The 27,568-nt window shown below is 38.8% G+C and overlaps 1 protein-coding gene across 2 annotated transcripts in view; it reads left to right on the plus strand.

Annotated features, from left to right (window-relative positions):
• Positions 1-27,568, plus strand: part of tgfbi (transforming growth factor, beta-induced) — a 57,667-nt gene that overhangs the window by 19,200 nt on the left and 10,899 nt on the right. Inside the window, exons 3-10 of one of the 2 annotated variants that reach the window (XM_048543729.2) lie at positions 1,633-1,697; positions 6,123-6,280; positions 10,439-10,603; positions 10,744-10,890; positions 16,450-16,591; positions 20,080-20,292; positions 23,032-23,169; positions 26,975-27,147. In XM_048543729.2, coding sequence (XP_048399686.1) covers positions 1,633-1,697; positions 6,123-6,280; positions 10,439-10,603; positions 10,744-10,890; positions 16,450-16,591; positions 20,080-20,292; positions 23,032-23,169; positions 26,975-27,147 — 1,201 coding nt within the window. The remainder of the gene's footprint in view (positions 1-1,632; positions 1,698-6,122; positions 6,281-10,438; positions 10,604-10,743; positions 10,891-16,449; positions 16,592-20,079; positions 20,293-23,031; positions 23,170-26,974; positions 27,148-27,568) is intronic. The other variant, XM_048543730.2, reaches the window with a different exon arrangement.

Here is a 27,568-nt window from a genome sequence, read left to right on the forward strand (position 1 = left end):
ATTCATTAATACAGGGATCTTGTAAATTGAAGACTTGGATGGTTTCAGGCTGAACTTAATTATCCCTCTGGATTTGACACCAAGACAATTCAAATACAGGTTACTCATATCCATTCTTACAGATTCAGCAGCTTTTCGGTTACCTCTTAGTTCACTCTTTGAATTGGGTGGATTTTCAATCAACAGACAGGATTAGACTTGCAAGTTTGATGGGGAGAGAGATGGAGTGTTTGCCACTTAGGGGTCTTGCCCCTTCAGCATCTCTTCTGCTCCTCTGCTGCCTGAAAAAAGATACTTCCTTAAATCAAAGGAGAGTTAGTTTTCTTGCCATATGATCCTCTATTTCCAGCTGACCAGTTATTCAAACATGGCCATAGCTAATGAATTCCGTGTCCATGATTTACATAAGATTATGGCTGGATGAATTGCTTTCTCAGAATTCATTGTTTAATGTGATTATATCAAATGTTTATCCCCTCCCAGCGGAGTACACAGGTAATTGGGTGTTTTGTGAATCGGTTGGGAGATAGATTATTCATCTTCACGCTGATTGATCTTGGCAAAGATTTCTAGACAGGCTGATTGTATATCAATATCTTTGAAGCGTGCAACGTTTGGTCATGCAACTACTATTTCTTGTCATTGTTGTGCTGTTTTACTTTTAAAACTTTTCAGGCAATAAGTACATAAAGTCATCTTTGTGTTGTTAAAATAGTACATTTAGTTGAAACCTTTTATTCTCCTCTCATCTGAACATTTTATTAGAAAACTGACTCAAAGGGAAAAACTAACACACATACTACTTGAGAAAAAAGTGTTGATTGGTGGAGGTAATGCCAAAGCGAGTGTGCTGAACTCAACAAAAGAGGTAATAGCCATTTTCTGGTTGAATTCTCAGGCCAATGCCATGAGCAGGGTCAATCTGCCTGGTTTAAAATTTAAACAAAGCCTGAAAGTTAACTGTCAATCAGTGTGAATTGATACATTCTCTAGAGTTCATTTTCTGATCAATTAGAACTCTCTTCTCAAGCAGTATACACTTTGGTATTCCCCTTGAGTTAGTTTTCCTGATGTGTGGAAAGCTTTGATAAAATGTGTCTGCCTTTGGCAATTTTCAAGTTCTGTACTAGCAAATAATGAAAGTTATTTTTGATGCAAACCCTAGTTTTATTTTGAAGCATCTTTGCTGACAAGCCTGGTGTGTGGAACTTCAGTATAAAAGTATACTTATAACCAACTAAGCTGAGCTGGACCAAAGCCTAGGACACAGAATGAGCTTCCGTTTTTGCAATTATTGGCCATTAACAAACTTGAAAGGATCTGATTCCATACATAAAGAATGCTTAGCAGATTGATTCTTAGCCTGGAATAACACTGTGGATTGAAATGTTATATTAAACACAACTCAGAGTCCCACAGTTTTTGTTAATAACTAAACTGTTCTATTATAATATTTCCCTCTAGAATTGGAAAACATTTGTTTTCAATGTGGAAATTCAAACTTGTACTAAACTGTAGTCCTAATAAAGCCTTCTCCAGGTGTAATGTTACGCTGCAACTTTTCTATTTTGATAGCAGGGAGAAAGAGACCATCCTTCCATAATGGGCAACTTATGATGAATTGTTTTACAGGATTTTAAGATATGAATGCTGCCCTGGATACTCGAGGATGCAGGGTGAGAAAGGCTGCCCTGTTGGTAAGATTTAACCTTTAATTAATAGATCATTATTATATCACAGAATAAATTGACTTAATGATTGCTTTAAAATAACCAGAGTTGGATGGGAAAATACAGAGAAGGTAATTATCTTGGACTCAAAAGATTAACTCTGTTTCTCTGTCCACAGATATTACCTGACTTAATGAGTTGTTCCCAACACTTTCTATTTTTAGTTAAGAGTCTGTCAGAAATAGAAAAGGCTTTTGAAAAGGCTGAACCCAAAACCTAGAGCTCATTTGGTGGAGTTTAAGGCCTACTCCAATGATCCTATTCCATCAGTTTGAGAACTAGTGGCATATCTGCGATAATGTCATTATAAGGTCCCTCCCCCACGATTGACCCTGACCCAACCTTCTGGGGTTAATATCACATTTTTCCCATTATGCTTGCTTTATATTAAATGGTTGGATATAACATAGGTTACTTTCAATCCCACAGTTTTCAATACATGGTTGGGCAATCCAGAACAGCAACCATAATCTTTAAATTTGAACCTAGCCCTTTAGGAAGAAAGTCAGGAAATACATTTTCATCCAGAGGCAAGTAGAAATCAGAAATCCTCTTCTCCAAAAATCCAAATCAAGTGAAATTTTCAAAACTAAAATCAATTGATTTTACTTAGGTAAGGAGAAGAGGTGGAGGAATGTAGTCGGGGAACAGATCAACAGTAATGTAAACACATGAAACAAGCTTCAGTGCTACAATAGAAACAAAATACTGTGGATGCTGGAGATGTAAAACAAGCACTGGAGAAAATCAGCACATCTGGCAGCATCTGTGAGTGGAGAAATAAAGTTAACTTTTTGAGTCCAGTGATTCTTCTTCAGAATTGTAAGAAGCTGAAGATCAGTGGGTCAGACAGCATCCACAGAGAGAAAGCAAGCTAGCATTCAGATCTCTGATGAAGAGGCATCTAGTCTCAAAGTGTTAGCTTGTTTTCTCCTCATGAATGCTGCCTGACCCATCGTGATCTCCAGCATGTTTTGTTTTCAGTCTAGCATCTGACGTAATTTACTCCTATAAGAAGCTGAATGCTGTTCTGTTGTTCACTGCTATATTTATGTGCTTAAGACCTGTTATGAGTAAAACTACTTTTGCGATTGTTAAATTCAACTTTAAAATTAATGTGAAATAATGTTGGATGACTAAAAGTTAAATTTATATAGAAGAGATTGATTGCGTGAATTTTTTTACGCTTCCCATCAAGTGATTCAACCCTAGTCTCCCTACACAAATTTGCAAACAAAATTGACGCAGTCATCGCTGGATCTGAAAGAGTCTGAAAAATTTAATATTTGTTTGAAAACAGTGTGCATCATCCACTGGGATGCTGTGTGGAACTGGTCAGAGTTAAGAAGGAGCTGATCGGACACAGACCTGTGACTAATGTGTTCCTAAAATTCTTAGTAGTAATGTAGGTTGTATTCATGTAAACTATAAATGATTGCAATAATTCAACAAACTTCCGACTGGTTACTCAACAACACTTTGAGGTAAACCAGAAAGATGGGTTTCTCAGTCCATACCAGATGATGTTTGGTTTGAAGGAACCCACACACAACAGCAAATTCTACATAGTTTTGACATATTCCTACTTTTAATCCAATTGACATCAATAGTTAAGTTTATTCATAAACGCAATCCTTCCATTGATCTAAAATTGCAAACACGTTCTCATCTGAACATTCAAGCCAAATTGAGACTTTATTAGGTTCCAACAGGTCTTGATTTCAAGACAAACATGCATAGCTTCATAAGGAAAGCCCAAGGCGTGAATTGCTGGACTAGATTTTCTTTAAATTAATGTCTGCCTTGGGAAGCTGCATATGAATTGACCTCCTCTCTCAAAGCAAAACATTTGTTCCACTTGATGCTCTGTGGGGAGTATCATTCACTGACTGTACGTAGAATCAGCAAGAAATCTAATCTGGGCAATTCAGCCCCAGTAGTTTCTGGCCAAAGTTCTTATTGTTACACTATTACCTGTAGGAGCTTGAGCACAAATTCCCAAGAGTGCACATTGTAAGAAGATCCCACAATGTGTCAAATACTCTGGAAGTTATTATAGACCAGGACACTTCTACAGGTTCTTAGTCCGAAAAGCAATTTTTAGGAATACTGATCACTTATTGTGTCATTGACGTTTCTGCAATAAAACCTTGAGTAGTATACTTGCACAGAATTTTCAATATATATTTGGGACAGTTCCATCTTTCTTGACAGTAAATTTACTTACAACATTCAGGTCTTTTACGTCCCAGTTTAAAAAATCATCCACATTTTCATTCCTGAGAATCAGATTCAAGAGAGCTTAGGGATTGAAGTGTCTCAGTCAGTAAACCTTCTTCTAATCATATAACTGGGTACTTTTATTAGAAAATGACCTTCACCTCAAAGAAGGAAGTCCATGCATATTGCAGTTTCTACAACAGAATCTGCAACTTTTGAACATAGCAGGGAGCAATGTTCAACTGGTCTAGGCCCGAAACGTTAGCTTTTGTGCTCCTAAGATGCTGCTTGGCCTGCTGTGTTCATCCAGCTCCACACTTTGTTGTCTCGAATTCCCCAGCATCTGCAGTTCCCATTATCTCTGAAATTGAGTCCACTTCTCTACAAACTGAGATTCGCCTTTCGTGGTGAACTTCAGCCCTTTAAAACTTGCTACTCCATATTTATATTTTTTGCCTCACCATGTGACCGACTAAGATCTCTAGGTAGCTTTCTCTCTACCATTAGATATTTAAAGTTAGGGTGGATGGTTCAGTGGCTAGCACTGTAGCCTCACAGCACCAGAGACCTAGGTTCAATTCCAGTCTCAGGCAGCTATCTGGGAAGAGTTTGCACATTCTCCCTGTGTCTGCATGGGTTTCCTCTGTGTGCTCCGGTTTCCTCCCACAGTCCAAAGATGTGCAGGCTAGGTGGATTGGCTGTGCTAAATTGCCCATAGTGTTTAGGAGGATGGGTCTGGGTGGGATGCTGCAAGGGGCAGTGTGGACTTGTTGGGCCAAATGGCCTGTTTCCACACCGTAGGGAATCTACTCAAATGTTAGAGCTACAATAATGATTTGCAGATGTCCCCAAATGACAGTTTTATTCAGCCACAATTTATTCAGGCTTTGAAAGTCAAAACTTATAGCTGCAAACAGGATCAAAAACAAAATTGCTGGAGAGGCTCTGCAGGTCTGGCAGTATCTGTGAAGGAGAAAACAGAATTAACATTTCGGATCCAGTGACCCTTCCTCAGAACTGCTGAGCCTCTCCAGCAATTTTGTCTTTGACCCTGGTTTACAGCATCTGCAGTTCTTTCGGTTCTTATGGCTGTAAAGCTTGGTTTCAAAAGACCAAAGCTGTGGGCCTCAAAGTGACAGGTGCAATGTTTCTGGCCACTTCCAACATTGTGCACAAAGTGCTATAGCATGGTCTCATATATGTATTAAAAGCTTAGGGGGCAGCTCATGACATCAATTCCCTTTTCAAGATGATTTGACCGGCATCCTGTAAATCTGGACTGTGCAGGTGCAGTGTACACCCTATATAGATGCCTCCCAGCTGAAGGTGCTGTTTAAGGAACTGGCCATCCACTTTGCAGATAAGGTATTTCTTTGCTGTATGTGGAAGAGAGTATTACCCTATCCTCACTGGTTCTTTATTCTCAGCACAAGCAAAGCTGCAAATGCCTCTGAGCATAAGAAGATAATAGAAGGCAGGAGTGGGGCATGAGCCCTTGGGCCTTCTTTGCCATTCAAGACAATCATGGTTTATTTTCTACCTCAATTCCACTTTCTTGGTGACCCCTCCTCCCTCCATATTGTTTGATACCCTGAGAGACCAAAAGTGTATTTATTTCAGCCCTGAAAATGCTCAATGCATTTTGCATCAGCACAATACCTTCTGAACACTACAATCCTTCAGATGAGGAGACAGGAAGCAAAAGCTACATATGCACTGATTGAGAATCACGGTACTACGCCTGACATTGGGAACAAACCAATTTTAGCTCTAAGATAATAAAATGTGAGGCTGGATGAACACAGCAGGCCCAGCAGCATCTCAGGAGCACAAAAGCTGATGTTTCAGGCCTAGACCCTTCATCAGCTCTCTGATGAAGGGTCTAGGCCCGAAACGTCAGCTTTTGTGCTCCTGAGATGCTGCTGGGCCTGCTGTGTTCACCCAGCCTCACATTTTATTATCTTGGATTCTCCAGCATCTGCAGTTCCCATTAACACTGATACAATTTTAGCTCTACATCTGTTAACTATGTAATAAAGTACCAAATAGCAAACTCAATTACATTGTATTTTATAATTGTCTTGCCAAAATTTCATATCATTACAAAGGTTAACACTTTGTGGAATTACGTGTAGTGAAATGATACCTTTATCCTTTTCTCCAATTTTATAGCGTTACCAATTGATAATATCTACAACACCTTGGGGAATGTTGGATCAAGCTCCACGCAGCTTTATTCAGACCAAGCCAAACTCAGACCAGAGATTGAAGGACCTGGGACATTCACAATGTTTGCTCCCAGTAATGAAGCCTGGGCTGCTCTTCCTGCTGTAAGCACTTAATGCTATTTTTAAAGTTTTTTTTATGTTGAAGTCAATGAAACTATCATTAACACTTATACAAATAAAAGAGGACATAAATTAGAAATAAGAGTCAAGTATTCAGCCTCTTAAGCCTGCTCTGCCATTCAATAAGATCATAGCTGATCTGATTTCAATCTCAAGTCCACATTCTTGCCTAACTTTTGGCTCCTTGCTTCAAAGAATCTATCCGCCTAAGCCCTAGAAATATTCAAGGACTCTGCTTCCACCACCTTTTCAGGAAGAGAGTTTCATGAATAATGACATTCTGAGAGAGAAAGAAAAAACTCGCCTCATCACCTTAACTGGGTGACCCCTGATTTTTAAACAGTGATCTCCTTGGTCTAGATTCTTTCCTAAGGTAAAACATTCTCTCCATATCTACCCTGTCCCATTGCCTCAGGATCTTGTGTCTCAATCCAATCACTTCTTACACTTCTAAACTCCAATGGATGCAAGCCGAGCCTGTCCAACCTTTCCTCGTAAGACAACTCTTTTCTCCCAAGTATTAGTCTGGTAAACTTTTTCCAAACTGCCTTCAACTCACTTACATCCTTCCTTAAGTAAGGTGACTAATTCTGTGCACAGTGCTCCACTTGTGGTCTCGCCAACGCCTGCATAACTGAAGTGTAAACTGCTTCCTTCTATAATCAGTTTCCTTTGAGATATATATAATGCCTTCCTTATTACTTTCTGGACCCGCATTCAACCTCTTGTGATTCATGCACAAGGATATCCAGATCCCTTTATATCTCAGCTCCCTGCAATCTCTCATCATTTGGATAATATGCTTCTTTTTATGCCCTCCTGCAGAAATTAACAATCTCAAGTTATACACTATTTTCCCAAGTTGTACACTATTTGTTGTATCTTTAGACACGTGCTTAAATTATCTATGTCTTTTTGTAGCTCCTTAAGTGCTCTGCACAACTTAGTTTGTTACCACCTTTGTGTTATCATCAAATTTGCCTACATGCGACTCAGTATGAACTTTTCATTTTCCGCAATAAATTTTGATGTTGCTCCTTTCTGGAAATCATATTATAATGCAACCCCTTATCCATTGCATGTGTTACCTCCTTAAACAGCTTGAATAAATCGGTCAATCGTGATATCCCTTTCACAAAACTATGTTAGCACTGTCTGATTACCTTGAACTGATCCAAATGAGCTGTCTTACTTTAACAGCTTCTGATACATTCCCTTTGTCCGATACCATATGTATATCATTTATGGACCAGGTCTTACAATTAAGAAGCTAATTGTGCTAATATCCAAAATAGATTAGATAAAATTAATATAATAGTTTCCATAATTTCAGGATGTCCCAATGCATGCTTACAACTATTGAAATTCTTAAAACTTTGGTTACTGTTTTAAGTTTTATTGTTAAATGGGATGTGAGCATAATTGGCTAGAGGAGCATTTATTGCCCATCCACAATTGCCCTTCATAGGATCATGGTGAGTTACTGCTTGGAACTGTTGCAGACCATGGGTGTCAGGACACCCACAGTGCTATCAGAAAGGGAGTTCTAAGATTTTGACCTCGTGCAGTGAAGGAACAGCAATGCAGTTTCAAATCAGGAAGGTATGTCTCTTGGAGGGGAACTTGCAGGTGGTAGAGTTCTCAAGCACTTGTTCGTTTTGTTGATAGATTTAGGGAGTTTGGAATGTGCTGCTGAAGGAATGCAAATAGTGATGTTGGAATTGTATCCAAACAAAAGTATCTTCATCTTTCATAGAATTCTATAAATTCTATTATTCTATTCTATCTTTAGCTATCAGCTTTTTCATCAATTACCTTTCTTCCATAATAAGTTTGAAAGTTGCATGTTTTGCTGGAAATTGTTCATGTTCAGCACCGTTTGACTCCTTAGACACCGAAACATGTGCAGTTGCAGAAAGACCTGGACAATATTCAGGCTTGCATCGACAAGTGATAAATATCATTTCTGCGACACAAGTGCTAGGCAATAGCCATTCCTAACAAGTGAGAATCTAACCCTTGCCCCCTTATATTCAATGGCATGACCATTTGCTGGAGCCCCCACTATCAGCATCTTAGAGGTTACCATTGATTCGAAACTAGACTGGGCTAGCCATATAAATATTGTAGCTACAAGAGCAAGTCAGAGGCTAGGGATCATGCAGCAAATAGCTCACTTCCTGACTCTGAAACGCCAGTTCACCATCTGCAAGGCACAAGACAGGAATATGATGATATAATGCTTCCCAGTTGCCTGGTTAGAAGAATTTTGTGAAAAGGTCAAGAGGCTTGAAACCATCAAGGACAAAGCAGAGATAGCAAGAACTGCAAATGATGAAGTCAGAGACAACAGCTGCTTTGTTGAACTGCTGTGGTCTCTGTGATGTGGGTGGAACCACAATGCTGTCCAGGAGAGGGTTCCAGGAATTTGACCCAATGCACAGCAAAAACAGTGATATATTTCCAAGTCAGATTGATGAGTGTCTTAGAGAGGAACTTCTAATGGCAGTGGAGCTGGATGGACACAGCAGGCCAGGCAGCATCAGAGGAACAAGAAAGGCCTAGGGCTGTTCTTCGGAAATAGGGAGGGGAAGGGAGCTCAGAAATAAATAGAGAGGAGGGATAGGGCTGGGGAAAGTAGGTGGGATGGTGACAGGTGAGTGCAGGCAGGGAGAGTGGGGATTGGTCAGTGAGATGGGAGGGGCAGATAGGTGAGAGAGAAGATGGACAGGTTGTGTCAGGTCAAGGAGATCGGAATGAGAAGGAGGGTTGGACATGGTATGAGGGTGGGAGTGGGGACATTTTAAAACTGGTAAAAACTATGTTTAGGCCATCGGGCTGTAGGCTTCTGAGGCAGAATATGAGGTGCTGCTCCTCCAGTTTGTGGATGGTGTCAATGTGACACTGGAGGAGGCCCAGGATGGACTTGTCACCCAGGGAGTGGGAGGGGGAGTTAAAATGGTTGGCAACCGGAAGGTGTTGTCGTTTGTTGCGAACAGAGTGCAGATGCTCTACAAAATTGTCTCCAAGCCTCGGCTTGATACAACCATTGCAGAGGAGGCCACATCAGGAGCAGCGGATGCAGTAGACCACATTGTCAGGTATGCAGGCGAATCCCTGTCTAATATGGAAGGTTTGTTTTGTGCCTTGAATGGAGGTGAGGGGGTAGGTGAAGGGGCAAGTGGAACACTTCCTGGTTGCAGGGAAAGATGCCTGGTGTGATGTGTTTAGTGGCAGTATCCGAGGTGGAAGAACATTGCGCCAAGAATGATAAGTTTCTTCCATTATTGGCAGTAACAATGAATGACAAACAATATAAATGAAAAAGTGTAACACAAGTAATAGAAACTACATTCATACGCTATTAAGCTGTGTGAGTCAAACAATATTTTCTTTACTTCTAATTTTTTCCTTTACTTAATCACTCCCAAAGGCATTAGAACATACTAAGATGTTGCCACTCTAGTGTATCACCCAAGAACTACAATATCATTTGGGTAACAACCGCCTCAAAATGGGCACAGTTGCCATACTGCCCTGTTAACATCAGTGATATGGCCATATTCAAACTGGTTTATTGCAATGGCCTATTTCAGGCAATGGGCCATGTTTAATATGGAAATTAAGGGCCTACGAATGTAAATAGGACACCAATTCCTATTTAGTATATGAATTAGTCAAAGCCATTTTCAAATATGTATTAAATTAAGTTTTTGAACACAGGGACAAGACTCCTGCTTCAACAATGTCCACAAAAGAAATTCTGGCCTACTTTTGTTTTCCCGAGAGAGTTGTTTGTCTCTTGACAGCTTTACTTCATGAATTATTACTTCATGAAAACCATGAATTTCACCACATAACCCTACGATGGTGAGGCCAAATAAAATGGAACATGTTCCCATATAGTTGAAATGGGATTAAGCCAGCTATTTTGTTTTATTTTGGCTCTATTGTCTTTTTATTTGCATAGCTTAAACATTATATCATAATGTATCATAAAATACCCTATCATAAGAGGTACTTGCCTACATTGATATATGATGTGCAAGCGGGAATATAAGTAATATGTTAATTGAGCATCTAATGGTGGAATAATGTTAGCAATTTGATCTAATTGCTTTTTCTTTTCTTTAAATATAGGAAATAATTGATGCTCTCGTAAGCAATGTCAATATTGAGTTGCTCAATGCCCTACATTACCATATGGTTGACAGACGCATACTCACAGATGAACTGAAGCACGGTGTGACACTGCCTTCAATGTATCAAGATTTAAATATATTTGTGCATCACTACCCGAATGGCGTAAGAAAAACTTATTCTTTTTAATTACACTGCAAACATTTTGAAATGTCTTGTTGATATATTCCTTTGTATCCCCTAATCTTCATTATTTTAGATATTTTTAAATACTGTGTCAACTATTGTCTCTATGTTCAATACAGATTGTCACAGTTAACTGCGCTCGGATAATGAAGGCTGACCACCTTGCAACCAATGGTGTTGTGCATGTCATTGACAGAGTCATCACTGCTTTTACAAATACCATTCAGGATACTCTCGAAATTGATGATAACTTTCAGCAACTTAGAGTATGTATAAAATTATTTACACTTTGAATAATAAAGCAGGATTATTTTGTGAATATATCTTGTATTTAACTGTTGATGTTATAGTTTCTAGGATTCTGTTTTTAATACCCTTCATCTGACAGTTCAATTTCACAGCCAATGGTTTCCTCATTCTATTATTTGCTCATAAGAGAAAAAATGATATTAATTATGCAAAAAAGCATTTCTGTGCTCTTCACAAAAGGAAGCTTATTACAAGCAAACTTTATGGGCAGGTGAGCCAATGACACAAGTCAATGTTCCTCCAGTGGCTTTGTAATGTCTTAAGATTTTCAAGGCTTCAATTAATTGTTTCCATCTGCAATTAGCACATATTAAGAGCATCAGGTGAATGAAGTATCAAAGAGTTATAGATGTCTGCAGCATAGGAGGAGCCTATCAAGTCTGCACTGGTCAGACACAACCACTCACATATTCTAATCCTATTTTCTAGCACTTGGCCCACAGCATTGTATGACTTGACATTGTAAGTGTACACCTAAATACTATGTAAACATTAAGAAACTTTCAGCCTTTATCCCACTGACTAGCAGTGAGTTTCAGATTCCACCACACTCTGAGTGAAAAAGATTTTGCTCACATCCCCTCTCAACCTCTTGCCCTTTATCTTAAATCTACATCACCGGTTATTGATCCCTCCATCAAAGGCAAGTGTGCCTTCCTCGCTATTCTATCTATGCCTTCCATAATTTTATACATCTCAGTAATGTCCTCAGTCAGTCTCCTCTGCCATAAAGAAAACAACCCCAGCTTGTCCAACTTCTCTTCACAACTCAAACACTCCATCCTAGGAAACATCACAGTAATTCTCCACTGCACTCTTTCTAATGCAGTTGCATCCCTCTTCTAATGTAGATTTCAGAACTTCACACAATACTGTAGCCATGGCCTAATCAGTGATGTGTACAGTCCCAGTATAACTTCCTTGATCTTAAATCGTATGCATCAGCTAATTTAAACAAGTATTCCACTATATCTTAGGGGGCCAGTGGACATCAAGGTCCTCTGATCCTCAGTACTCCAAGGCACTTCAGTTTATCAAGTATTCCCTGACCTTGTTTGTCCTGCCCAAGTGCGTCACTTCACAGTTATCCAGATTCCATTTGCCATTGATCAGTCCATTTGACCAACGCATCTGTATCCTCCTGTAATCTAAAGTGATCCTGTTGACTATTTAACACTCCATCAATTTTCATATCATCCACAAACTTACTGTTCAACTCTAAGTTAAATATATTCACTGCAGTTTCAGCGGGGGAGCATTTCGGGAGTAGTGACCATGATACTGTGAGTTTTAAGTTACCCATGGATAGGGATAACTGCAGAGGTTGGGTGAAGTTTTTTAAGTGGGGGTAGGCACACGACAACTGCAGGAACTGAAGAGTTTTGATCGGAGGTATCTATTTGAAGGTAAGTCCTCATTGGACATGTGGGAGTATTTCAAACGACAGTTCAAGAATGGCACATTCCTGCAAGAGTGAAGTGTGACAAGTTATATGAACCTTGGATGACCAGGGATTTTATAATCTTAGTAAAAACAAAAATGAAGCATACGTAAGGTCTAGGAGGATGGGGACTGACAAAACCCTTTAAGGATATAAAGAAAATAGGAAAGAACTTAAGCAATGAATTAGAAGGGAAAGGGGGGCCATAAAAAGTTGTTAGCAAACAGGATTAAGGAGAATCTTTTAATATATATATATAGCTAGGGAAAGGGTTAGCCCACTCAAGGACAAAGGAGTGAATGTATGTGTGGAGTCAGAAGAGGTGAGTGAGATCTTAAGTGATTACTTCGCATCAGTATTCACCAAAGAGAAGGAATTTGTGGAGGCTGATCCCAGGGAAGGGAGTGTTAAATTTCTAAATCAAGTTGCTGTTAACATGGAAGAGGTGTTATTGTGTCTTACAAAGTATTAAGGTAGATAAGTCTCCTAGTCCTGATGGGATCTATCCCAGAATATTGAGGGAGGCAAGCGAACAAATTGCTTGAGCATTCACAGGCATCTGTGTATCCTATGTGGTCACAGGTGAGGCCCCAGAGGACTGGGGCATAGCCAATGTTGTCCCATTGTTTAAGAAGGGTAACAGAGATAATCCAGGAAATTACAGGCCTGTGAGCCTCGTGTCAGTGGTAGGGAAATTATTGGAAAACATTCTCAGGGGCAAGATTGATAAACATTTAAAAGCAAATGCACTGATAAACAGCATAGTTTTGTGCTTCACTAACTTGATAGAGTCTTTTGGGGAGGTGACAATGATGACTGATAGAGGAAAGGCAGTTATGTTGTCTACATGCCTTCAGTAAAGCTTTTGACAAGCTCCCTCTTGTCAGACTGGTATAAAAGGAGAAGTCAAGTGCTATTGGGGTGAGCTGACAAGATGGATACAGAACTGGCTGAGTCATAGGAGACAAAGGGTTGCGGTGGAAGGATACTTTTTAGAATGGAGGCCTATGACCAGTGATATTCCACAGGGATCAGTACAGGGACCTCTGCTGTTCACGATCTACATAAATGATTTGATGAAAATGTAGCTGATCTAGTTAGTAACCTTGCAGACAATACAAAGATTGGTTGAATTGTGAGAAGGATTGTCACACAGTACAGCAGGATATCAAACAGTTGGAGGCATGGGAAGAAAAATGGTTTTTGAAGTTTAATCCGGAAAAATTTGAAATGGTGCATTTTGGAAGGTCAAGTTCAGTTGGAAATTATACAGAGAATGGCAGAACCCTTAGGAGTATTGATATGCCCAGGGATCTGGTGTGCAGGCCCACAGATCACCGAAGTTGGTAGCGCAGGTAGATAAGATAGAGAAAAAGGCCTACGGCATGCTTGCCTTCATTGGAAGAGGCATTGAGCATAAGGATAGACAAGTTATGCTGCAGCTTTATAGAACTTTAGTTAGGCCACACTTGAAATATTGCCTATAGTTCTGGTCACCACACTCCTAGAAGGATGTGCATGCTATGGAGAGAGTTGAGTAAAGATTTCCCAAGATGTTGCCTGGTATGGAGGATTTTAGCTATGAAAAAAGGTTGGATAGACTGCATTTTTTTTCCACTGGAACACAGGAGTTTGAGGGGTGACCTGATAGAAGTTCATTAGATTGTGAATGGCATGGATAGAGTAGAAAGTATGAGGCCCTTTCCCAGGGCGGAGGGGTCAATTACTAGGGGACAGAGGTTCAAAATGAAAGACAGTAAGTTTAAAAGAGATGTGCGAGGCAAGTTTTTCACACAAAGGGTGGTGAGCGCCTGGAACATGTTGCCAGAGGAGGTGATGAAAGCAGACATTGTAGCAGCATCCAAGAAGCACCTGGATGAATAGAAGAATAGCAAAGGAATAGAGGGGTATGGATCCTGAAGACAATTTTAGGATGGAAAGGCAAAATGTGTCAGCATGTGTTTGGAGGGCTGAAGGGCTTGTTCCTCTGCTGTACTGTTCTTTACTTTTTGTTCTTTGCTCTAAATAGCAACAACTTCAACATTGATCCTAATAGAATCCCACTAGCTTTTAGTCACAAAAGCATCCTTTAAGTATTACCCTCTGCTTCTTGATACTCGACAAATTCTGGATCCACTTAGCCACATTGCTTTGGATCTTACCTTTGCTATCAATCTCACATGCAGGACCTTATCAAAAGCTTTGCTGAAATCCAAGTAGACTATGTCAAGTGCACTACCCTCATCTACGCACGTGGCGAAATCTTGAAAAAAATCAGTCAAGTTGGTCAGCATGAATTCCCCATAACAAAACCATGCTGACTGTTCTTGACTAACCTCTGCCTCTCCAAGTGCAGATTAATTTTATCTCTCAGAATTGCTTCCAATAGTTTCCCACCACTGAGGTTAGATTACTGACCTATGGTTTCCTTGTTTATCCCTTGCTCCGTTCTTGAATATTGGTACTACATTGGCTGTTCTCCAGTCTTCCAGCATACTTCCTTTAGCTACAGAGCAGTTGAAAACTATTAGAATGGGGATTTTCCACTTTATCTTCCCTATTTGGTTTTATTGATCAGATGCAAGAGTGCCTGGAAGAAGTGACGAGTAGCACTAACACTTGGTGCCTTCACTTAGGACTGTGTTGGTGGTCGACAGTAAAAGGCCTAAAATGAAAGCAACCTTGCATATTTCAGAAATCTGTTTAATTCTGCAGATGGAAGATGAAAGCAAACTTGTAAATTTGATAAATTCAGATCAGATTTTGCTCACAGGGTGTTCCTCACTGATGCTCAGAAAAGCTGAACAGCACAGGAAAAGGCCTGACGTCAACCTGATTGTTGATAGGTGAAGTAATTGTTTGGAACAATTAAAATCTAGACCAGGTCCCAACTGCAGTAACATTCTTTATCTTGGATGAACGAGATTGATCTAGTTTCCATTTCAAGCTAATTGTCTTGAAATCATTCTGGAAGGAATATTTTATCATTAATTTACAATTTCATAGCAAGTCAATATTTTCCCTGATTGCCTGATTAGCTCAATTGGCTAAATGACTGGTTTGTGCCTTGTGACAACTCCAAAAGACAGGCTCAATTCTGCCCCACCTCTGCCCCTCCCCACATTTGAGGTAGACTTTGGGATCTGCCTCCTCACCCTGCCCTTGAATGTGTAGTGCAAAGGCAAACTGTTACAGACGAGAAATAAAACAGGATGGGCCATCAAAACCTAGCGAGCCAAAGACCCGTTGAGGCAAAATGAGCACTTAAATGAGCACTTTCCTTATCAGAGTAAATGCATTGCAATTGGATATATCTGTGCGATGTTTATGTATTGATACCAGACAACTTTAATCAAATTATTCAATCAAATAATTGCCTGGTTTCACTTTGTGATTTAAATCTGATTCCTTGCATTATGAATTTGTCTGAATTTCCAGTCATCAGTGACGTCAGAGATTTTTCCTGGCTTTGGGTCTCTTTGGCTCAGCTAGTGTAATCCTGATCAACTGGAGACTTCCAATTTCAAAATCCCTTTTGGAATCTGAGCTGTAGCTTGTTTGATATGAGAGGCACCATGCTGTTTATAATTTTAAATTTTATCCACCTTCTGTGTTCAGATTATTTGCAAAAAGCAACCTCAATTCCCATCGACAATTTTCCAAACAAATCAAGACCATTAAAAAGAAAATGACTATTCAAAGTTTTTTAAGTGTCATCCCAATGGGTAGATGATGTATAATTGTAGGTTCATACAACAGTTAGTTTTCCAATGTGCTTTTTTTCTATATACTATATACTATGAAATACCTTAAATCTAATCCCACAATTAAGTGTTGCTGATGGGAGTGTTGTGTGCTTATTTATTCATTGACAAGTCCTTCCCATGAGAGTTACTCTTGCGATTTTCTAACATGTTTCCAGTGGACAATAGTATTTCACACCATCAAAGAAACAGTTTACATGAATTCAGGTGAAACACATTAAAGTGATAACAGTTACTGAATTTTAAAATAGCAGATTATTTTGCTAAGAACCGAAGTTTCAGACATACACTTTGTGTACTGTGTGTTGTAGGCTGCGGTAGCTGCTGCAGGGCTTGAGGAAATGCTTAGCCAAGAAGGAGAGTACACACTCTTCGCTCCCACAGATGAAGCATTCAGAAAGATACCACCTGCAACTTTGAACAGAATCTTAGGAGATCCAGAGGCTCTGAAATGTAAGATTAAACTTAACAAAGCAATTTTGCTGTTAATATAAGTCCAAAGGGCATCTATTATTCTGCTTACAAAATAGCCTCATGTGATATTCATGGACAAAATGGACCATTTGGCTGAGTGCTCAAAGCAAGCCTCTTCTCAGCCTTCTTTATCAACCCCTATCAGCATATTCCTTTAGTCTTTCCTCCCTTTTAATTGTTACAGTTTGAAGTTAAACACATCCATGCTTTTCACCTCAATCAATCCTCGCGGCAGCCAGTCCCTCATTCTAAATGCTGTGGAAAAATTCTATTAGATTCATTACTATTTTTTTTAATGGTTCAAATGAATTTTACATTGAGCCTTGGTCAGACCATACTTACAGTACTGCGTGCAGTTTTGTTTACCTTAATATGAAAAGACTTTCGAGGAACTGGCGATGGGGCAGAAAAGATGAAAAGATATGGAAACAATGTGTTGATTTACGTATCAAGCAAGGAATAACAGGCTGATCCTCTTATCTCCTGTGACACAGTGGGAGTGTCCCCATCTCTGGCCCAAGTTTGAGTCTCACTTGCTCCAGAGGTGTGTCATAATAAATGTTAACAGATTGATTCGGAAATATCTAGGAGGGATAGAGGTTACAGTATTACTTGGATGTTGAGGCTCAAGTTGAGTATAAATATTGTCATGTACAAAATTAATGGATCTCAGGCAGTTAACACATCAGGAATCATGTTTTGAAGATTTTCCTTAATAGTCACGTTTCTCTCAAGCATTTAGTCTTACGAAACTACTGGCCCTAGTATCCCAGCTGTCTCCTTTCAATATTCTTTTTAGGACCGACAAACCAAACTAAAGGAAATTAACAAGTGACAGCCCTTTAAAGGGTACTGTAACAAAAAAATGTTTAAATGAAATTTATATTCAAGTTAAGATTTTGTTTTGGTGAGGAAATAACACAGTCCAGCCCTTGTCATGGCTACTGGTCCCGTAATGAGCAGACTGTACGCTCCCGCTCCAGGAATACCTCGACAGAGATATAACCATGGAAGATAGGGAGGTACGTGGGTCCAACAACTCTCTTCACAGTTGTCCCATCTGAACCTCATAATTGCACCTTTGTCAGACCCACAAGGAGGCCTTCTGACGTGCATGCACCGTTCTGTAATGCCTGGTCAATTAATCAGGAGCTTGGCACTTACATAAAACCAAAACTTAAGTAACAGCCCACTCAAAAACAGAAACGACAGCTGCTACTTAAATTTTGTTTTTATTCTAGCAAACCATTGGCTTATCAAAGCTGCACTAAATACACGTGGCCCACGTGTCATGAAACATTTCAGTCTATTATTGCAGAGGACAGTTGTTGAGTACAAAGGCCTTCCTGCCAAAGGCCTGATAGAAAAGGGGAGGACTCCAGAGTAGCGAACCCTCGTCGTCTTTTAAACAAATTTAAATCAAATCAATTAAAATAAATGAAATTAAAATATGAATATCCCTTAAAGAGACGCACAAATGAAACTAAATGTTCAAAGCGAATTAAATTTTAAATGAAAATGTCCATAATGTCCACGAGTTGCAGAAGGCCTCATCCATATGTGGACACGGCATGCTTCCTGTCCAAGGATCCCTGAGCATGGATGTAACCATGAAAAAGAGGCAGACAATCAGGTCTAATGACTCCCTTCATGGCCTGCTGTCTGAATCTGTTAATAACCACCTTAATAACATGCAGGATCAGACCCACAAAGAGCTCCTCTGACTTGGTCGGATACCAGCTGGGAAGAGATCAGGGCCATGGAGCTGAAGTAAAGACAAAACTTACATGGCTGTCCATTAAAAAAATAAAAGGAGACTCCGTTTTAGTGCACATGGAAAATACAGGACAACTGGATGGCCATGAGCCATCTTAGTGTCCTATTACGTGGGACTGTTGAATTCAATATACTACGTAACAAATTGTCAGTAGTAAAGGGGAAGACTCCCACATCAAGAGACGTTGTCCCCTTGATATTTTCTAATCAATCTATCAAGAGGTTTTATTGCTGTCCACTGGAGCAAGTGGGACTATATGGTTTGTTTCCAAGATACTTTCCTCACATTTATTGTCCATCTCTAGTTCCCTGAAGTAAATGGTTGTAGATATTTTGAATCAACCTGTTCCAGCGCTGTAACAGATGGTATTTGAACATAGGCCTCCTGGCTCAGACACAGGGACACTAACTACCACTGTGCCACAAGATCCCTGCACAGGTAGCATTATTTATAATCAATTAACACCTGTTTGCCCTTCACCTTAACCATGCGATTGACAATGGCAAGTTGTGTTAAATGGCTTACACAGTTCCAGTTACACTGCAAGCGACTACATCTTCTGTATGCAAACGCTAACAAATTGAGTCACACTCTCACAGATTTCTATTCGGTTTGCACTGAGTTCTCTTTCTCTAGAGAAAAGAGTCCAAGCATACTCAATCATTCCTGACAAGTTTATCCCCTCAGTTTGATGCCATTGTCAAAACTCTTATTTGTCTCTTCATCAGTCCCCTTTGAATTTCTTTTTTATAATAGACCAGAACAATTTACAATTCTCCAAAAAACTCATGTATGTTTTACATAATTTTTCCGTTTTTTTAAGTTCTGTGTCTGTAAAAATGAAACAAAATAATTTATTTTATTGGTATTTTTAATCTGCATCATTACTGTTGGTAAATTGCACATTTGTCGTCCAATGCTCTTTGTTCTTGTATCTATTTTAGGCATTTATTTTTCAAGGGTGTGTATCCTTTTTAACTTCTCATTGAAATCTGCCACCTTGCACATACATATATTGCAGTTCATTTGTCAATTATTTTACTGAAGTCTTCCTCTGTACTAACATCATCAAACCAGCCTAATGACACCAGCAAATTTTGAATATGTAATACAGTATCTGAATTTAAATCAGTTTTGTGAATGTTGTTAAGTATGTTGTCGAACACCATTTCCCATCTTTGGTTTGTCTGAATAACTTTTATTGTATCCTACTCCCTCTATTTTATAAATTAAACTCAGTTTATTACTTATTCTGTTATGCATCTCCTAATATCACATTCTCTAACTTTGGTCATGCGACCACTACCTTGCCCATTTATACATTCTGCATGTGCGTGTTTGAACACTGAATGTTGGCAATCTATTCAGTCAAAAAAAGGCATCATAATCAAACTCAATCTCATTTTAATTCACATTATTACCTACAGGGACAGTTGTAATCAGTAGTATAGCAAACTCTCAGTACTATATTGAAGCCTAAATTATGTATTCAAATCCTGGAATGGAGGTTGAATCAACAACCTCTGACTCAGGGACAAGATTCCTGCCAAAAGGTTCCACTGTATATTTACTTTACTGAATTATGTGCATGTGTTTATATATACACTTCTATAAGGAATATCTGAGAATAAAGCATTTTTTAAATTTAGCTACAGTTGAGTGAAAAGTTGTCACTGCATTATTTCCACAGCTCTACTCAATTACCACATTCTGAAAAAAGTACAATGTGCGGAAGCCATCATCTCAGGTGTACCTATGGAAACCATTGAAGGCTCAACACTGGAGATCGGCTGTAATGGTGATGGTCTGACAATCAATGGTAACAGCATCATTACTAACAAGGACATACTAGCAACAAATGGGGTCATCCATACAGTTAATGAGCTACTGATCCCTGATTCTGGTAAGCAGCAGTCCATTGTTTGTGGTTGTGTCTCATGAACATTCAATACTAAGGAATTTGCTGTAAGAATAAATGTAAGAGTCAGTATAACATATGTAAACACAGTTATTCATATGGAGGTCTGTTCGCTCTGTTGATTGAGTATCCAGTTTGCTGTGCAGGGTGATGACAACAGTGTAGGTTTAATTCTCGTACTGGCTGAGGTTACCATGAAAGACCCTCCTTTTCAATCTCTACCCTCATCTGGGGCACATGACCCTCAGGCCAAACCACCTTTTAGTCTTGATTTCTTTGAATGACAGAAAAAACTCGATCAGCTACTTTGCTCTTAACCTTGTGGTTTTATGGTATTCCCTGATGGAAATATAATCTCTCACTGTTTCTGTCACAACCAATGTTATTCTGCCCAGAGATCAAAGAACAAGACTGCAATAAAGTGTGTCATCAGTCTGTGAAAATTTCAGAGAATACCTACAGTGTGCAAGCAAGCCATTCAACCCATCAAGTCTACACCAACCCTCCAAAGACCATCCCACCTAGATTCACCCACACAACCCCATTTCTGTGGCCCAAATAACTTCCTGGACAATGATAAATCCAGAATATCATGATGGGCATTCCACAAAGAGAGATGGTTATATCCTATCACGTAATAGATGATCACTGGCTGACACTTCTATGGTGTGAGCAACAGCACAAGCTAGATGTTGAGCAGCAAGAACTGCACTAATAATTAATCCTCTCAGAATTATGACAATTAGTAGCAGCTTTCTGACTCTGAGAATGTGTTCGGTATCACAGCTATCTCAAAATCCAGCAAGGAGATCTAAACACACCAACATCATACAATTCTCAAAAAGACTAAACTAGGTTGCTGAAGCTGAACCCAGGTCTCCAGAAATCAAATTTAAAGACTTTAATAAAATTTTCTCTGCCAAGGCATGAAAAATTTTTTGGATCAGTGAGGAAAGGATACAGGAAATGCAGGTGGGATTTTGGTCACAAGAGTTGCAATGATATACTTAAAGACAATTGATCTTTTTTTAATCATGTGTTGCAAGTATGAAGTAAGCATTAGTGGTTTTAGATCATAGAATGCACAGCATTACCAGCTAGTCTAACTATTCTAGACATATTTACAGGATCTTCCAACATGAATAGGGAATTAACTGCATATGTTAATCGAAAGTTAGATAGTTGGAATGGAATTATGATGATGTGGAATGTGATACACTAACTTTAAGCTCTACCTCTATATACTGATTGTGATTGAAACTAACACTGTAGACAACATCCCTTCAGAGCACAACTTTGAATATTTAGGCATGTGTGATTTTAAGAAAGTCACTTAAAGATCCACAAATTTGCGGCCTCAAGAACATCTCAATATCAGATATGAGAACACGGCTGTGAACAGAAAACTGAAAGAACTGCAGATGAAGGAAATCGGAAACAAATACAGAAATTGCTAGAAAAATTCAGCAGGTGTGTCAGCATCTGTGGAGATAAAACAGAGTTAACATTTTGGCTCCAGTGACCCTTAGTTCTGAAGAAGGTTGTGAGCAGATTGCCTTAATCTCAGTTTGTTGCCCGATAATGTGATGGAGTTGGTTGTTAGGGAATCGAATTTTGAGCGAGGGCTTATAGCAATGGCTTCAATTTTCGCAATGTTTAATGGGAGGAATTATTTGCCCAAGTAGCACAAGATGTTGGATAAGCAGTGGGATAATTTAGCAAAAGTGGAGGAGTCAAGAGGGATTGTAGGTGAGTTTGAGTTTGCCATTTATTTTTGCATTATGACTTTAGTATAGAGTTCACAAACTCTTTTATCTTTTGTTACTTTTGAACAATTTCCTCCATTGCACTGATTTATTTTCTGAACTCTGACCCCTGGATAGCTTTCAGATGCTCACTTGTCCACTCAATATTAACTTTTCATTTAAATTGCCTCTTTTCTGTAGCGTGGCAAGCTTGTCTGCAGTTGTCAACAAAGCCAGTTTGATGCCCAGATAATATGTTTTCTTTCAGCTATTTTACTTACATCAGATACTGTTCAAGTTCTTTTAAGTTCTTTTAATTGTTATGGTATTAATTTCAGTTCTTTCACTGCCTCATAATCAGAACTAAAGCATAATTTTTGATTTAGATATTTATACAGCTTTAATTCTGATTAAAGCTCTAACTCAGTAAATGAGCAAACAGTGACTATAAGCAACATCTGTATTGTGTTACAATCCATTGTGGTAGCATGCTATCAATTAAGACCTGCAATTCCTAGAGTGGAGCCAAAAGTTAGTTTTGTTTGAGAGACGCACAGTATGCAAATTTACCTGACCTTCAGGCCAAAATTGATAGAAGGCATAGACCTTCAGGTTTCTGTCCTAAAAAAATTATTTTAAATAATAAAACTATAGCCAAACCCAATAGGTATCAAACTTCTTGCTGTGAAATTATGCAGTTATCTCGTAAATCCCAGTTTGCAAAAACAGTTCATTCTTCTTGCAGTACGCAGTTCTTAAAAACAGAAAAATAAAAGGCATGATTCTTACACCTATGTATTTTAAGTAATTGATACATTTGCATTATGTTGACAAATAGAGGTAAAATGCAAACTGGTAAAAATATTCTTTTTAATTTAGACAAAATCTTTCCATGTTTAAACATGCAACCCTAAAAGAATCTTATTAACTTGCAACTCCATTTATTCTAACAGACTTAATTAACTTGACTGTTTTACAGCCAAAACCCTCCTAGAATTGACTAACAAGCCGGGTGTTACCAAGATTGGTGACCTCTTCAGACAAGCCGGTCTAACCTCCCATTTAGAAGGAACTGAACCTTTAACACTGCTCGCCCCTCAGGATATGGCATTCACAGGTAAAATGAATCTGTACATTGTCAATTTATTTTCAAAATGTTAACAATGTCATTGTCTTTGTGTTCATTCAGCCAAGCATAGTTGTCGAAGAAACAAGACAAAAAGTTAGATAGCAAGGTGTACAGCTGGATAAACATAGCAGGCCAGGCCTGAAGAAGGGTCCAGACCCAAAACGTCAGCTTTCCTGCTCCTCTGATGCTGCCTGGCCTGCTGCGTTCATCTAGCTCTATACCTTGTTATCGCAGATTCTCCAGCATCTGCAGTTCCTACTATCTCTTAGACATAATGTTAAATTTCTGAGTATATGTTTTTCTTGTTTAAGGATCAATGTAATCATGTTCTGTAGTACACAAGGAATTAACACACTCATCTCACAAATAAGAACAGTCCTTGTCAATCTCATGGTTCTAGTAATGAAAGCAAGAAGTTCTAGCAACAATTAAACATGTACCATTTCTACTAATCTATATTAGTGATTCTAATTTCATCAATACCTCAAGTTGATCAGTGAATTTAAATCGCTTATTCAGTTTTTGAAACAGCTCAGTTAAAATATTTGTTTGGTATACAGCCTTGAATAGTGCTGAAAAAAACTGAATGCTGTTAATCTTGCACTGAGCAGGCCATTCACAAGAAACAGCAACAAGAAAATATACTGTATGAGTAGAGTGTCCTGTTTTAACCAAGTGGGCTCTGTTTGATAGACGTATTTCCATTGAGAATGCATCTGTTGTGATGATTAATGATATTCTTGTGAATTGTCTTGATGAGTTCAAGATGAAGACCTTTGACAATATGTATCTTTTCAACAATACTCATGGCAGAGTGCTTTGTAATATATTATTCAGAATAGATAACATGGGAACTATTGTTTAGCACATTTCTGACAGTTCATCTAAACTTAGACCTTACACTTTTGTGATGATGATGTTTGAGATACATTTACATCAGCTACATTCTGAAAGTAGATATTCATGGGAATTCCTCGTATTAAAGAAACATTCAGTGATAAAGGACAAGTAAGGGGGATCTTCTGATGCAATACTAGTGTCCCTACTTCTGGCTAGAAGGTCAGGTTCAAGTCTAATCTCAATATGGTAAGCATGGAGTTATATCATAACATTTCTAAACTGGTCGATTAATTTAAATCTACTTTATAATTTTGTAATAGCTAAACATGTAACAGACTGGTGGAGAGTTGAATATTTTAAAGTTATTTTAATTAGAATTCCATATTTCAGTTCAAAATAAGATAAGGAAGTGCATCTTTTGTCGGGAAAGTCATACGTTTAGTCATGTGACACAACTTGACCAGAACAACGTTGGACAGTAAGCATCATTGACATGATACAGTGCAACGGTTCAGCAAATCACTTTCAACAAGTTCAAACCCATGATCTCTACCATGCAGAAGGTCTGCAAATGCATACTAACATCACTACCTGACAGTTCTTTTCCACATTCCTTACCATCCTGACTTGGAACTGTTTCACCATTTCTTCAATGGAGCTAGAGCTCAATCCAGGAATTCCATTCACAAGAGCATTCTAAACGTACCTAAACCCCATGGCCAGCAGTGGTTCAAGAAAGTAGCTCAATACCGTCTTCACAAAGGCAGTTAAAAATTGGCAATAAATGCTGACCCACATCTCAATGGTCACAGGACAAGATCAAATCAGGAAAATAAATCCCCAGCCATGTTTTCAGGATATGTTAAACTGCTTAATACGCCAAACAGATGCCCTGATGATCAGCGGAGCTCCAATGAGATACTGGTCAACACTGGTGGCTGGGAGGAGGTTTCCTTGTTGAATGCATGTACAAAATAAGCATTTGTTTGTGGGGTCAGGAAGCTCATTTCTGTTTGTCCTGATACCACAAATATAAAAATTAATATGATTTTTGGCTAGTTTCTGAAATGCCTGTTGTGAGCCCTTTTAGCACTGTTGTTATGTCACTCAGAAAATGGCCTGTTATAAATGAGCAGAGCATGAACAATACACATTTATCTAGTTATACCTCAAAATTGCAATCAGTGCACTCTCTATCCCAATAGACCCAGATTTATACATTAAAATAGATTTTGTATCTGAAATAGGCAAACACTTTAGCTTCAGAAATAAAGTACCTATCAAAATGGTAACAGTTGAAGGTATTGGATACTATGCAGCGATTGAGCTTTACAGTATTCCAACAATTGTAATAAAGACATGTTCTCTACAACTGGTTGTGCCCCTAGACAACCTGTGCTAGCACAAATACTGCCACCTACCAAGCAAGGTATAAAATTGTCTGGGTATATCCTGTACACAAAAAGCAGGACAAATCCTGCGCAGCCAAATAATGTCCCATCAGTCCAGTCTCAATCATCAGTAAAATAATGTAAGGGGTCATTGGCAGTGTTTTCAAGCAGCACTCACTTAGCAATAACCTGCTCACTGATGCTGAGTTTCAATTCTGCAAGGCCTTTGACTTCATTTCAGCCTTGGTTCACATATGGCCAAAAGAGCTGAATCACAGAGGTGAGGTGGGAGTATTTTCCCCTGACCAAGTGTAACATTAAGGACTCCTACCAGAGCTACAGTCAATGGGAATCAGAAAACTCTGCACTGGTTAGATTCAGACCAGCCTCAAAGGAAGATGGTTGTGGTTATTGGAGGCCAGCTGTCTCAGCTCCAAGGCATTTCTACAGGTGTTTTTCAGGGTGGTATCCCAGGCTTTCCATCATTCATCAGGTCAGAAGTTGAGATTTCCACTGATATTTGCACAATATTCAAGCTTTGGGGAGTCAGGAAGTGAGTTATACTGCAGGATTTCTTGCCTCTAACATGCTATTGTAGCCGCAGTGTTTCTATTACTAGTCCAGTTCCATTGCTAGTCAATAGTAACCCTCAGGATGTTGATAATGGGACAATCAGCAATGTTACTCCCACTGAAGTCAGAAATTACATGGCGCTAGGTTATAGTCCAACTGGTTTATTTTTGAAAACATAAGCTTTTGGAGCCTCAGTCCTTTTTCAGGACGAACACCTGTTGGACTATAACCTGGTGTTGTGGGATTTCTGACTTTGTCCACCCCAGTCCAACACCAGCACCTCCACATCTTGACTGACACTGAATGTTGAGGGATAATTATTAGTTTCTCTTATTGGAGATGGTCATTGCCTAGCATTAGTGTGGCACAAGTTTATTGCCACTGATCATGCTAAGACTGCATATTGTCTAGGTCTTGTTGCTTTTGCACATGGAATACTTCAATGGAGTGGAATATCCAAGGAGTCACAATGATGATGAATGTTTGAACACTTGCTGATGTAATTCAATGGCTAGAAGGAGCATCATTTGGGAACATTGAACAAATCAATCAAGGATCTGTTTCCATTGGAGATATGATTTATGTACCACTTTAATGCTTAATAACAAGGCAAAACTTGTCTAAACACACACTGCCTCATACTTAATAGACTGAAGCTGTTCCAATTCCCAAACAAATTCTTGTGACAGTTTTACAATTCAGCCTGATTTCAGCAGATCTCCCCACCTCTTTAACAAACAATCCATTGGCACAGCTTATTCCTTAACCTAATAGATTCTGTGACCCATATATTTTAATGTTATCACTGCATAACTAGCTAGTGTTTGAAATCCAATGCTACCATCTTTGTTCTATAGGACAAGATTGTGCAATGCTGTAAGGTATTGCAGAAAGCATATATTTATTAATCGATTTGTTACTTAAGGAGAAAGCTAGCTTCTCGAACAGGACTGACGTAATACATTTTTTAAAGCGTATTACCTTTTCAGGAGAACTCTATGCTGTATTTTCTACAGAAGTATCTCCAGTTATAAATGAAGATGTGAGGAATCTACTGTTGGACCACATCGTGAAAGATCAGCTGTCCTCCAAGTATCTGTACCATGGGCAGAAACTTGACACTCTGAGTGGCAAAAAACTGAGAATCTTTATGTACCGTAATGTATGTGCATTTTCAATTATTTATTTTTTGTATACTTTACTGGGTTGAAGAGTAATAGTTAGAAGCACTACTGCTAAGGATTGATACCTAACACATTTGAGCCAGATGGTGACTCCAAGATTTGCCTATAAATGTCAGAAACTTCAAGAAACTAGCACTGAAATGTAAGTCAGTTGATTGGCTATGAAGCCAGTTTTGGCTGAACAAATAACAGACTCCATTGCAGCATGAAACATCTGATATTTATAAAGATTGACGGGTATATACAGTCTACGTGCCGATACTAAGATTTGTGCACATGAAAATAAATAATTAAACATTAAATAGATGCACATGCAAGATGAAAAATTTAGTTCAGCTTTTGCAAGTGAACTTATGTATGAATTATTATGTTTGAAAGTATTAAATATTTTGCAGTATT

This window comes from Stegostoma tigrinum, chromosome 13 (genome assembly GCF_030684315.1).
Source record: "Stegostoma tigrinum isolate sSteTig4 chromosome 13, sSteTig4.hap1, whole genome shotgun sequence".
Lineage (NCBI taxonomy): Eukaryota > Metazoa > Chordata > Chondrichthyes > Orectolobiformes > Stegostomatidae > Stegostoma > Stegostoma tigrinum.